Here is a 12,926-nt window from a genome sequence, read left to right on the forward strand (position 1 = left end):
AACAAAATTAAAGTCATTGGTACAAGACGCCACCGAGATTCGAACCGTCAACGTCTCATCGAGACGCAACCATTCTCCTAGCACTGGGGTAACCACCGCGCGTATCCATCATCTCGAAAAGTGTGTTCACGGATTGCCCGAAAAGTAATACAGGTAGTAAGAATATATTATTCCATGCAACATATAACACCCGTTAGGGTTCTTGCAACTTATTATTATCAAAAATATATTATAATGAAAACTAGAGTTGCAAGGCATTTTAACATCACCAATATATGCCGCTGCATTTCGAAACTTGGTAGTAACCGACGTGACGGGTTTATGTACACGTCCACGATTCTCAAGTTGGTAATCAATGTTAGAGTTCATTATTCTTTTGTATTTACGAGTATGTTCAACTACATAGTAAACTTACTCCAAGTTGGCGATCATCCATGGTAGACCACAGTTTAGGGAACATTCGCAGCCAGGTGTGATGGGCTAACGCATCGTCCATGTGGCAGAGTTGCGCGGTCGCGACCACTAACTGCTCTGTGCGCACGCGACGCGCGAGATCGAGGAAATCAGACTGCTTTGCTATTATGTTATTGATGGAGCGTTGCCTGCGATTAGATAAAATTAAAATTTTAAGGCTTCTGAATTACTGAACTCTTTTAAGGAGCTTCTACTCCGGAGTACACTAACATTTGTAAATACTAATGAACGTCAGTATAAACATTAGACAGCAACAAGGTGGATAATATGTATTTTAAAAGTGTATATGAACGGTTAAAAGCCAGTGTAGAAGCACCTTTGTACAAACAAGAGCGAAATATTGATAAAAAACACTCAATTTTTTTTAGTGAAAAAGAATAACTAAAAGAACACATTGGTCAAAAAAGTGTTTTTTTTTTAAATAGTAGTTATAAGAAGAATAAAATCCGGAACCCTATGCAATTAAACTAAATTAAATCTATTATATTGGATAAGGATAGAACAAAAGAGTAAGAGTCAATCGGTTTGTACGGTTAGTAGTGATATTTTCAAGTTTGCACTACAACTGCTAGTATAGTATAAAGGTATAAGTAATTAACTAAAAGTAAACAAACTCCAACTGTCACCATTGACTTACAAATAAATGGACGACGGGTCTAATACAAAAATCACGAAAAAAATGTCCCAAGTCAACCTATTTAAACGTAGTGACATGTAAAGGAATATGAAAAAGCTAAAACGTTGAATTTAAATTGTAATGTCATCGCAGTACTGTCTAATTTTGCTTGCTTCGCTGTCAGTCGAACAAACGAAGACTAAAGCGTGACGCTCAGTATACGATTTTAACGCCCTATAAGTTCGGACCCGACGTCCATATAATTGTAAGTCAATGGCTGTCAGTGTTAATTTGGTCGCATGTTATGAGCAGTCATCTTTTTAAAGACTGGATTTTAGGTTGTTTATCGTAAGAAAGTTGTGATACGTGTTATTAAACATTTTTATTTCAATATTTATTTTATATATTTAGTACTATTTTAATTAGGTAGTTCGAAATGTTGTCTATCACCTGAAAATATAACCATAATATATTTGGAACCATTTACAAAAATTTAATTATAATTTTACAATAAGTAGCCAGGTAATGCCTCATAAAGTGTGCGTGTGAACAGTGCGGTGCGGTGCACGGTCGGATTCGGACGTGCTCCACTACACAATAAGAATTATAATAATTCGCGACCCGCGCGGCAATAGCCGCTGCGCGTAAATGACAATGGGTTCCCAGCAACTCATAACCAATGAACTGCTGGCGTTCATCCAACACGCCGTCGACGCTATGGACGAGATCAGCATCGTGCAGGTCTGCAAATCAAATTTCAAGGAAGAGGAGATTTGCAGTGGCAAGGCGCTGCTTTTCCGTATGCTTGGCAAGGCTGAGCAGATGCCACTTCGCCGGAGGGATGGAGGAGCGATGAGTCTCCAGGACACCATCACGTTGATAAAGGAGACCGACCCAGAAAATGTGCCTGCTTTCGTGGTGAAGCAGCTGCACAAGCTGCCCCCGGTCACGTTCGACCACGTCGACGTCACCAGGCTGCTGAGGGACATCACGTCCCTAAAAGCGAACCTTGCTGAAGTTCGCTGTAAATTGGAGGCCTCGGACAATACCATCAGTTAGTTGCGTGCTCAAATTGCGTTACTGAGTAGTGCGGCTTCGGTAAGCAGGTCACCCGAGGCCTGTAACGTGAATACTTGTCGCGGGGCGCAAAACACATCTATCGGCAGTTTTGAGTCGGCCCACACGTCGCCGACCTCTGTCACCACGTGCGTTTCCCAGCTCCCCGCCCTTTGTTCTTCCGCCCCGGCGGAGAGGTCACGCGTAAATATGTTGGACCCCTCAACGTGACTACGCTCTGTTGCCGCTGCTAACCGATTCAGTGCTCCACAACCACAACCCAGACAGTTACCAAAAAGGGGAAGAAAATGAATGGAACACTCATCTCTGGAGATGTATCATCAGTACCACCGAGAAGAGTTGAACAGTGCTACGAGGACGGTTTTTGAAAAAGGTGGAAAGGAAGAAGTACACCAGCCGTAACCTTAGTGGCACCGCCCCGTCTGGCCCTAATCATTTACAGCGTCCAGCGATACGACGACGTTGTTACAAGTGTCACGGCTTCCATTACTCCACAAAGTCTGCCGATATTGTGGAGTATATACGGGTGAAAACCAATGCTACCTTGAGGGTCGAGCAGTTGGTGTCCCGCCACTATGTAAATTTTAATTCATTTGTGCTGAGAGTACCAACCCAACATCTGTAGATCTTCATGAAAGTTGAGTTTTGGCTGAAAGGGCTCATGTACCGACGTTTCCAAGGCCGGCTATCGGACACCCACGTTGCGTCATATGTCGCGGACAATACGTGTAAATAATAATTAGTCAGTAGTATTTTTATTGTATTATTATGTATGTTAGTCTATAAGGTATGTATTTATGGGTCTTTGTTACCTGAATGCAAATAAATATATAATAATAAAAAAAATACTTCATTAAACCTTTGTAGTATAAAATGTTAGGTTAAATTGTAAACAAACAAAACATTTATTTACGTAAGGCTACAACTAAGAAATTACAATTAATACAAATATAATTTACAATATTGTAAAAGAATATATTATATTATATTATATGATAAATTAAATATTATATAATATATTATAAATAGATATATTTTTAATTTTTATTATTAGTCTGCAAATTAGACGCTCGTAGGAGCGCTGCAGTAGCCCGACAGTAGCGCTTCAGTATTTTTTTAGTTCCCTAATTATGACTGCAAAAGTGACGCACGCGTATCACGACTTCTAAATAATGTATAAACATTGCAACTGCAGTGCTTCTATAAGCGTCTAATTATAGACGCACTTAATTTTTTTTTAATCACCTGTATATTTAACAATTCATGGGAATCGCTTACCTATCTGGCACGTTCTTTGTAACGTCCTCTTTTTGATTGGAGCTCGAATCTAAATCCATGTCAAGGACGTCTTCTTTATCAGTCTCTAGGGAGTCGCTGAAGCCATCGCTCGACTCTTCTTTCACGCTGCTGAATATCACGAAGGATTTGCGTTCTTCACTATCCGCCCAGTTGATGACAGCAGATATATTCGGTAGAAGATACTTTGTGTTTGATAGACGGATTTGGGTACCTGTAGTAGGAAAAAAGTTGTATATAGATGACAATTTTATAAAACGACTAGTCTCATAAAATTAATCACCGCTCTCTTAATTACATTCATGCGAAAAAAAACTGTTTGTAGTGCAATTCGCACTTAAAAGTGGTAAAGTAATAAAAAAATAATACCATAATACTTACTCGATACACAGGTAACAAGCAACAATTCAAGGCACTGTTTGATCCAGAAGTGTTGTCCAATATGTTCCCAGTTTTGTGAGCAGATGACGTAGAGTAGACGATCAAAGATTCGTCGGCGAACGCTCTGGTCGTAGACTTCGAAGAACTTAGCTCGAATGTGCGGTTGGGGACAACGCAAACCGGCTAAAAACGCAGGCTCCAGTTTCATTGAGAGCTCTGACATTTTCAAGTTTTCGTCTCTGTTATAGAAGCCACATGGAAAGGGAAAGTAGTATAAGTCTAAATATAATAGCGTAGCTTAGACTATTTAGTATCACTGCCTGCGTAATCGTAAATAAACATCTTTCTATAAAAACAATCAACTTTCTACCAGCCCTTTATCAAATTATATACAGTTGAATTCCATATCCTGTTTCATATCTTATTAACTCTACAAATTTACATATTATTCACTCGTACATATTTAAATAACACCTTCAATAACTTTATTATTTTGTATAATTATATTATAATTGTATAATAAAAAATAGTGGTTATGTTTACCTGTACACAAAGTTGATGATGTCGAGGAAATGCGCGTTTAGTTCCAAGTCGTCAGGGAACCGTTTCTCCACGTACTGCATAAGTTTGACAAGCAATATAGATTTCTCGCGGAGGGAGGGCGCGGTCGCCAGTGCTACGTTCCCGTTACGATTTTTCACCCATTCTTCCACCATACGAGTAATTGCTTTCATGACCTGGCGATAATTTCAAAATGTCAGTTGAATTAGTAACAGTACCCGAAGACATTTCAAAATAAGTGTAAAATAGTAAGTAGGTATTCAATAAAATCTCCGTCCATATAAGAATTGAATTCATTTTTATGGACGTGGAATTAATCGAATCAGCCACCAATATCAATACCAAACTGACCTTAGCTTCAGTAGTCTTTTCAATAAGTCCCACTAGGACTGTACCTATGAACGTCTTCCTTGTGTCTACCGGCATCACGGAGACCCGTCCTTTCAGCAGATCTAGTGCGAGGATCTATAAAAATAAACGTTCTTATAATAGTAGCAACATCTTACGTATAAGTACAGAGATAAAGAGATAATCTGAGTATTAAAAATTTTAAACTGTGATCGGCTACGTCACTGTACGCGTTTATAAGGTGCACCTAGTAATTTTTACCTAAAATCATCCTTAAATGAACAATGCTCGAAATTCAAATAAACACCGCCCGCCATTAAAATATTAGATATTTCATTAATTTTCAGACACTGCCGGCAGCCACGGAGCATAAATATTACTTTAATTAAGATTTTCGTGATGAGATGAAGAAAATAAAGGATTCTTGGCAGTCAAGTTACGCAATGTAAATAAATAAGTTTAAGAGCCTCTATACACTCAAGATCCTGAAGAGGGCGACGAGTATAAGCCAGTGTAGTAAGCATACGAGAGTATGGATTCTCCTTTATTTTGTTTTTTTCTTACTACAGTCAGACCTGCATTTTCAGTGTAAATAAATGACATTTTAAATATTTGGATTACTAGTTTTTAATACACATATATATCATATTTATATTTACAACAGTTTGCAAAAATATTTCGTAATAATTATCTCTTGTGCACTCGTAGCTGGTCGTCGCTATTGTTATTAACGTTATGCCTCCTTGACTTGTAAGTAGTAAGTTGTCCGTTATCATCATACACATTCCTGCATATTCTGTACCTCATACACATTACTTTATGGAAGAAAACAAAGTCGTATGTACGTACGTACGGGGTAAAACGCTGAAGGTCTATGGAATGTTCGATATTTTGTAATCAATGTTCCGAAAGTGTTGTCCAATAAATACACATAACAATTATTTGTGGTTTCCGGGGTACAGCTTCACATATATCTCTTAAAAATATCTAGGAAATGTCTACGTTCGACTCTGGCAATTATTAATGGCCTGCAAAAATTCCGATTTGTAGAAATCGGGTATTCCTAGATTTTTTGTCATAATAGGATATTTCCAAACTCCATCGTCACTTAGGGTCGTATTCCAGAACTCTACTCAATACTCAAGTCAGGACTTAAGTAATGCAGTGAGCACTGAAAATCATACTCAAGTCCTTGCCATTAGGGTCGTATTTCCAGTGCTTGAAAGCATACTCAAGTCTGCTCAAATCCTGACTTGAGCATTGAGTAGAGTTCTGGAATACGACGCTTACTCTCTCTTGGCAATATTTATTAGCGGGGCCATGCGGTATTTGTGAGTAACGTAAACAGAGTTTCAGCGAGAGGCAAAGCCTGGAGCGTGCTCAAACGCCTCCAGGCCCCAGGCTGTTTCCGCCTCCACCCCATATAGCGGTTAGGGCTCATTGAACTTATACATGAATAAAATAATACCGAAAGAAATTGGCTCATTGTTACTCGATATGTAGCAAGTTGATTGGTTTGTGTACAGCTAGTATTTTTTTGTCAAAACTTACCAGTAAATCAGAAGTAGCGCCATCAGGAGTGGAGGCTGCAACGTGGTCCTTCACCATTCGATGGAGCACTCTCATCAGTGGCAGTAGCAAGCGATCAATATATCCCTGGTTCGACGTGCAGCAGGCTTTTAACATCATTAGTGGCCCGAGTAGGGCTCCTGCACCGCCTCCTGGAGCCGACTTTTCATAAGTAGCAAGGCCTTCGAAGGCATATTTGCTCACACAAGCGTAGAGAGTTTCTAGTTCTTCATACTGTAAGAAAAAAATTGTTTTAGATAGTACAAAACTGTAGCGCTTTGTGTGAAGTTTATAGAGAATGTCTACAAATCAAATTTCATTAATGAACAATATTCCTCTCCATACCTTTGACGATTGTGCAGCGCCAGTCGGCTCTGTTGGGAAGAGGGACGTTAATTTCGCCAGAAGATTATGTGTTAATCGTACGATTTTCGCGTTGGTAGAGGAAACGCAGACCGCCAGTCCTCTTTGCAGTGGTTTCAATGCAGCTAGAATCTGTTCACGGCGTAGTACTCCTAAAAGGAATACTAATAGTTCTAAAGCAGTGCAAGCGTTAGCACACGCTGCAGCGTTCGTGTCTGCTGTCGCAAATACCTGCGGGAAAGATTTCAATTAAGAATCTATAAAATAATACAAAATTATAAAACAAAAAGCTTAAGGAAAACACAAATGTATTAACAATAACATAGTAAAAACGAAACAATACTCCAAGAATATATATAAAAAAATATAATCAGCGATTTTGCGTTTGCACGCCTTGTGATCCTGTGACGTGGTACGTTGTTGTAATATTTTTACGGTGATTGTTTATAGCCACAAGAAGATTATACTAACTTTGTCCAACCAAGCAAGTTTAGGCTCGCAGAGGTGCGGCCATACATCAGGTTTGAGCGCCGCCTTGAGCAACAGCACGCAACGCCGTGACAACTGCTCACCGGGAGATCCGGTAGCCGCACCGCCCGCAGCGACACTGCCCTCATTCACCTGCGCATATAAGCTAGTTATATCCCACTGCTGTCGACTATGACCAAAAGCTGCGTTAACCAGAACCACGGAAAGCAAGCTGCGATTTAAAATTTTACATTTAAATTTTTGTTTCTGAAAAACGAACCACATGATATCACCTAGAAGACAGAAGGAAATGTATTTCTTTTTATTCTGTACTGTTTTCTAAGTAAATTGTCGCAATGTACAAGCTACCTGGCAAGCTAGTCGCAACAGCAGATTGACGACTACGTCGACGTGTTGTCGGTCAAGGGGCTTTGCCGCGTCGGGTTCCATTCTCGATACGCTAGCTTGTGGGCTCGCCCATCCTGTGTTCAGCGCTTTGCGAGCTTCACTTACGTCGTCTGTCGATCCACGCTTCATTGCTCCACTTGGCGATGTTGCCACCTTGCGAATTAAAAAATTCAAAATTCAAATTCAAAAAGTTTATTTCAGATATAGTCCATATTAGTGTTAGTTACAAAAAAAAATTCTTACAACCTATGTTAGTACTAAATTTGCAAAATATTACAATAACTTATAAATTAAACTCCTGGAACCCATGTGGACTGAGTTCCAGTGCTTCCACAATTCACTAACAGGGTTCTCTCAGATCAAACGAACTAGGCTATTGGAACTGCCACGCACGCGACGCATCAGGGAGGCAGTTCTTTTCCGAATAATCGCGCTGAAGCTATCAATTCGCGCGTCCGCGAACATACCTGATGCGCTGCAAAATCGTGGCAGCCCCAATAGCATCCTAAGACCATTATTGTATTGGACACGCAGGGCATTGACCGTCGCTTTAGTGTAATTTGTCCACAGGCTGCACATATAGAAGGTCTGACAAAACGCCCTGAAAAGGGTGGCTTTGACATTACCCTCACAACGCGCAAACCTGCGTGACAACATATTACAACGTACGGCCAACGCTCTGCGTTATTAAGTACATAGTAATAGTAGTTATTATATTATACTCTATCTTTTTTTGGATATGGAGTAAAATGACAGTTCATTGTGCAAAAGTGCTTCCCGCTTGCAAGCAGCTAGTGTGGCAGTCGATAAACTTTATATGGACTATCGATTGAATGTTGGTCACGCTTATGCAATAAATACCTGAATTTGTATCATTTGATTCATCGTCGGCCCATTATTCGCCTAACTGCTGGGCACAAATTCATTAGAATTGTCAATTTGTTAAGTTCATACATACACTGCATTTAGAACTGTCAATGAAAAATACAAAGAGGAGACACATTTTAAAGTATTTCATTATAATTCAATATATACAATCAAATCCGCCTGTTCTTATTAAAATGTATAGGAATAAAAATTTAAATCGATATTAGTAGGCCAACTGTCAAAATAAGAATAAAGATAAGGTAATAACGCAATAGTAATCATCAGAACGTCGCAACATTCACAATTCAGATATTTTTGGTAAAATTTTCTTTTCTTCCTCAATCTATCAGATAAAACTGTCAACAATAACTACATAACTATATAAAATTTTATGAAAACCGGCAATCCTGCAAATGTCATTTTACTCCGCCTTCAAAAACGACAGACTATAAAGAATAAATAGAGATAAAAATGTTCAAATACAAGAGTCATCGAGTTGTTTGTTTTCACAATAAATTATGAACGGGACAAAAACCATGTTATTTTTATATTAAATCTTACCACGTTATCATCATGTGTGTGGTCCCGTATCCTCTGCAGCTCCCATTTAAGAGCCACTTCAGCCAGGTCGACGGCCAGTCGTCTGTGTTCTAATGACGCAGTGGCGGAGAATCCAAGACGTTGCATTGCAGCCACCATGTGCCCCACTAGAGCGTGCCGCACGGGGTAGTACACCTAAATTATGATAAAATTATAAAGAAATTTTGGTTCACGATAATATCACTATCACAGTTGTGTACTAAATAAAATAAACTAAAATAAAGTTAATAAAATGAGTTTACTTGAGACCAAAAAAACAATTTCTTCACATAAGAACAGTAATTTGGCCTACACTTTCTTTTGTACCTTTGATATCCAAAATGCACTCCTACCTTATAGTGTCTAACAACAAGCTGCAATATGTGGAAGAGCTGTTGCACAGAGTGTCCGTCTTCGACGATGATCTTCTTTGTCCAGTGCGTAAGCATCGTGTTCCCGTCCTCCATACGCTGCGGCATCGCCGGAGTCAGTATTTCGAGCGCTTGGCGAACTACTGACCGCGCCTCAACAGCGTGCGCTTTTAGAAGACTGTGGAACACTGTAACAATGGTTTATGTAAACAAACGACTTATAAAAGCTCAGTCATCATCACAATGATTAACAAATTAATTTACCTTGCAAAACAATCCGCTTGTGAATAGCGAACTTGGCAATAATGTGACTCAATAACAAATGACCGTGGTATCTGTAAATAAAAAATCAATTAACATTTTTTGTACACATTTTACTAACAAATTTCAGAAAACAGCATTTTATTTCATATATATGTTGTACCTAGTCGCGGGGTCGACGTAGTTCTTTCCCAGTAGACAAGGCCAGGCGAAAGTCATAAGTCTCCTTAGCTTATTGCCTTGCTTCTTATTGTTGGCATCATGGATATGCGCAGACGCCTGCTCCAGTAGCAGACAAGCAAATTGGAGAAGCGATATGCGAACTGCGTCGGAACACGCGAAAGGATTTTCTGGATCTATTACCTGTAAACAGCATAGAATCTTATCTTGTACACCAAAGAGAACGGCAAAAAATGTCTCGTACAAATGTAAATCAAATTATTCCATTGCATTATATTAAAAACCAATACTGCTCTTAACATTATCAAGTTATTCTCCATATTCTGAAAAGTTTATAAAAATCACTGACAACAGTTAACTGTTACTTACGTTATTTATAAACACAGACACAACATTGTCCGGGTTGTCCTGGTATGGCGCCGGTGGTCCTCCTACAATCTTCTGTCCCTTCTCAAAGCTAACCGCGAAACACGGTATTAGTATCATTTGAAGAACTTTAGCTTTAAGGTCCTGGGACATTGAATCGCTTGAGAAATGTTCCACAAAACGGAAGAATGCTGACCGTTTCCATTCCACCGTGTAGTTTTGTGCTACCGTGTTCTCTAGGAAATCACGGAGGAACTGTGTAAAGAAAAAAATTTTTTTTTTAATTTTATTTTACACACTCATAGCCCCGCACTAGTGGGACACCCTGTATCGCAGGTGCCATGGACACACAAACAAACAACCACAAATTACACCCAAACGCACGAGAGAAATAAATGTAGCCATACAAATATATCTCCAGACCCCAGACCTCTGCATGACAGACCAGCATAGTAACCGTTCGACCATGGAGGCAGTTGAAAAAAAATGGTGTGTTAGTTTATATTATATTAGTTAACTGCCTTACTTTAATTTGAACTAAGGTTCGAAATTATTACAATATTATTAATTATGTCTCAGAGTGACGGGGCGGTGCCAGTGCCCCTCAGACCTTTCAAATCAGGCAGAAATAGAAGTGGCAAGAAACAGCCTTACATTAACTGAATAGATAGCAGAATGACCAAAGATTTGTACCTGGAAATCTGGTATAAACCGGTCACACAAGGCTCGCAGCAGCTGGAAAAGCAAATCGATGTTAGACGGGTGGTGGCAGAAATAGTGCAACAAAACTTTCACGATCAGCTTCGGCTCTTTCCAGTGCGTACAATCCACGTTCTCCACTTTCTTGTGGATATCCTGAAACAATATTACATCATCAACCAAAACCAGCACGTAACACTGACATACCACTCTCTTAAGTGCTTTTGTTTTAGAAAAACTGGATTTTTATTACCAACCATTACTAGCAGCTAACACGTATTGCATTTTAGTAAGATTAACATTATAAACAATTTCTTACATGGTACTGGTCACTGCACCAAATACGTTTTAGAAGCTCCACCAAATCATGCTGTGTAGACAGCCACTGGTCATCATACTTGATCAGTAGCGATATAACTCGAATGGCTTGGAATTGCATTTCTGATTTGTCAGCCTGTGGCATGTTGGCCGCTGCCCCGCCGCTGTTTGCAGCCAACAGTTGCATAAGTCGGGCTTTCTTTGAGGTTTGAAGCGCTTCCCTGTAAGCTGCTCCCGCTTCTGGGTGCTTTATAAGGAAAACTAGGAAACGACTCCATTGTTGATCCTTGATGTTGTTCTCCATCATTATTAGGTCGAGTGTTTCTTTGGGGTACCTGTGTCGAGGGAAAAATAAACCTTAAAACCTAAACATAAATACCTAGTCTTAAGAATACATCACAAACAAAAACAGATACTGCACACACAGACATAACATTTGACGACCTCACTGGTCCAGTGGTTAACACTATGGGTCCTAGATGAGGATGTACCAAGTTCTATTCGATTCGGTTTGATTCAAGTCCGGAACTGTGTTCCGGTTTTGAAGGGTAAGGGTGCTGTTGAAATTACAGGCACATGGCACTTGTCAAATTGTCTCAGGGTGACGTGCGCGTGGTAGTGCCCCTCTCTTTGCGATTTAAAGCTCTCAGTGGCACAGCAACTATTACGGACAGGCGTGTAGCTTATCATCAGGCGCACGACTTGTTCGTCCCTTCACTAGGATATTATTTTAAAAAATCTACAGTAGGCTAGTGGCCCCACTAGCCCTGTTAACCTTCTCGACGTGAAGATGTTATGAAGATAAGTCGAAATTTTACATACCTGAGTAGGAACTTCACGAGGGGTTCTCTGAACGGCGACCCAGCTTCGATCATGAGGGACTTTTCTGTATGGAAAATGAGACGACACAATACATCTATGAAGCGCGGCGAAGCGGCTGGTATTTGGTGGAATATACCGATTAAGATGATGATCTTTTGCTCATTCTCCATATTCTTCGATACGCTTTGTAAAAAGTTGCCACCTAAAAAGTAAATATATTATTTGTATAATAGTAAAAATTATCACAAAAGGTATTGTTTAAGGCCCCATTTCAATCAGTTATTTTATTTTATGACTAATTATTCTTTGCTAAGTTAGCAATGCTCTATGAAATAGTCATCCCCGTAACGAACTTATATTTTGATTCAATAAAACAAAAATTTATATGGCATTTTTTATGCCTATGTGATTCTATCTTTATTTAATTTTTTTGTACTAAATTTTTTTTCAATAACATTGTTACTAACAAAGCGAGACTTTTTTGTTGTCTGAAAATAAAATTGTTATTATTAACCAAATTAAATAGAAAATCATTTTCCACTCACCTCTATTCGTCTGAATGGAGTAATCAAGTAGCTTCTTCAGCAACTGAAGAAGCTGCTCGCACAACTTCTCGCTAAATGTCGAAGGAAACAGTTGTGTCAAATACGAAAGTCGCTTAGCACCGTTCACACTCAAGTTGCGGTGGTCACCCAGCGTCAACAGTAGAGGTCGCATCACTGGATGTACCATTTCCATGTCAATTTGGAAACCAGCTAGGAACTTCTGCATACATTCGAAGCCCGCCTGTGAAATACAAATGTACTTTAATTATATAGATTTTAAGACTTTCGTGGTTATTCACTAAATGATAAAATATATAAAAAATAAATATCGGGAAAATAAAAAGAAGTCATACCGTG

General features: G+C 39.3%; 1 protein-coding gene across 7 annotated transcripts in view; it reads right to left on the minus strand.

Moving 5' to 3' along the window:
- The window catches only part of LOC113232355 (transcription-associated protein 1), a 36,653-nt gene that overhangs the window by 9,750 nt on the left and 13,977 nt on the right, over positions 1-12,926 (minus strand). For 5 of the 7 annotated variants that reach the window (XM_026467071.1, XM_026467078.1, XM_026467053.1 and 2 more), the window contains exons 13-30: positions 12,570-12,810; positions 12,025-12,226; positions 11,204-11,537; positions 10,879-11,040; positions 10,189-10,440; positions 9,803-10,002; positions 9,643-9,713; positions 9,361-9,566; positions 8,990-9,163; positions 7,520-7,714; positions 7,157-7,306; positions 6,668-6,916; positions 6,305-6,556; positions 4,757-4,870; positions 4,388-4,581; positions 3,845-4,083; positions 3,446-3,677; positions 416-602 (exon numbers count right to left, since the gene is read on the minus strand). In XM_026467071.1, coding sequence (XP_026322856.1) covers positions 416-602; positions 3,446-3,677; positions 3,845-4,083; positions 4,388-4,581; positions 4,757-4,870; positions 6,305-6,556; positions 6,668-6,916; positions 7,157-7,306; positions 7,520-7,714; positions 8,990-9,163; positions 9,361-9,566; positions 9,643-9,713; positions 9,803-10,002; positions 10,189-10,440; positions 10,879-11,040; positions 11,204-11,537; positions 12,025-12,226; positions 12,570-12,810 — 3,654 coding nt within the window. The remainder of the gene's footprint in view (positions 1-415; positions 603-3,445; positions 3,678-3,844; positions 4,084-4,387; positions 4,582-4,756; positions 4,871-6,304; positions 6,557-6,667; positions 6,917-7,156; positions 7,307-7,519; positions 7,715-8,989; positions 9,164-9,360; positions 9,567-9,642; positions 9,714-9,802; positions 10,003-10,188; positions 10,441-10,878; positions 11,041-11,203; positions 11,538-12,024; positions 12,227-12,569; positions 12,811-12,926) is intronic. The other 2 variants (XM_026467044.1, XM_026467086.1) reach the window with 1 other exon arrangement.

This window comes from Hyposmocoma kahamanoa, unplaced genomic scaffold, assembly GCF_003589595.1.
Source record: "Hyposmocoma kahamanoa isolate Upper Pololo Valley unplaced genomic scaffold, ASM358959v1 102, whole genome shotgun sequence".
Taxonomy (NCBI): Eukaryota; Metazoa; Arthropoda; class Insecta; order Lepidoptera; family Cosmopterigidae; genus Hyposmocoma; species Hyposmocoma kahamanoa.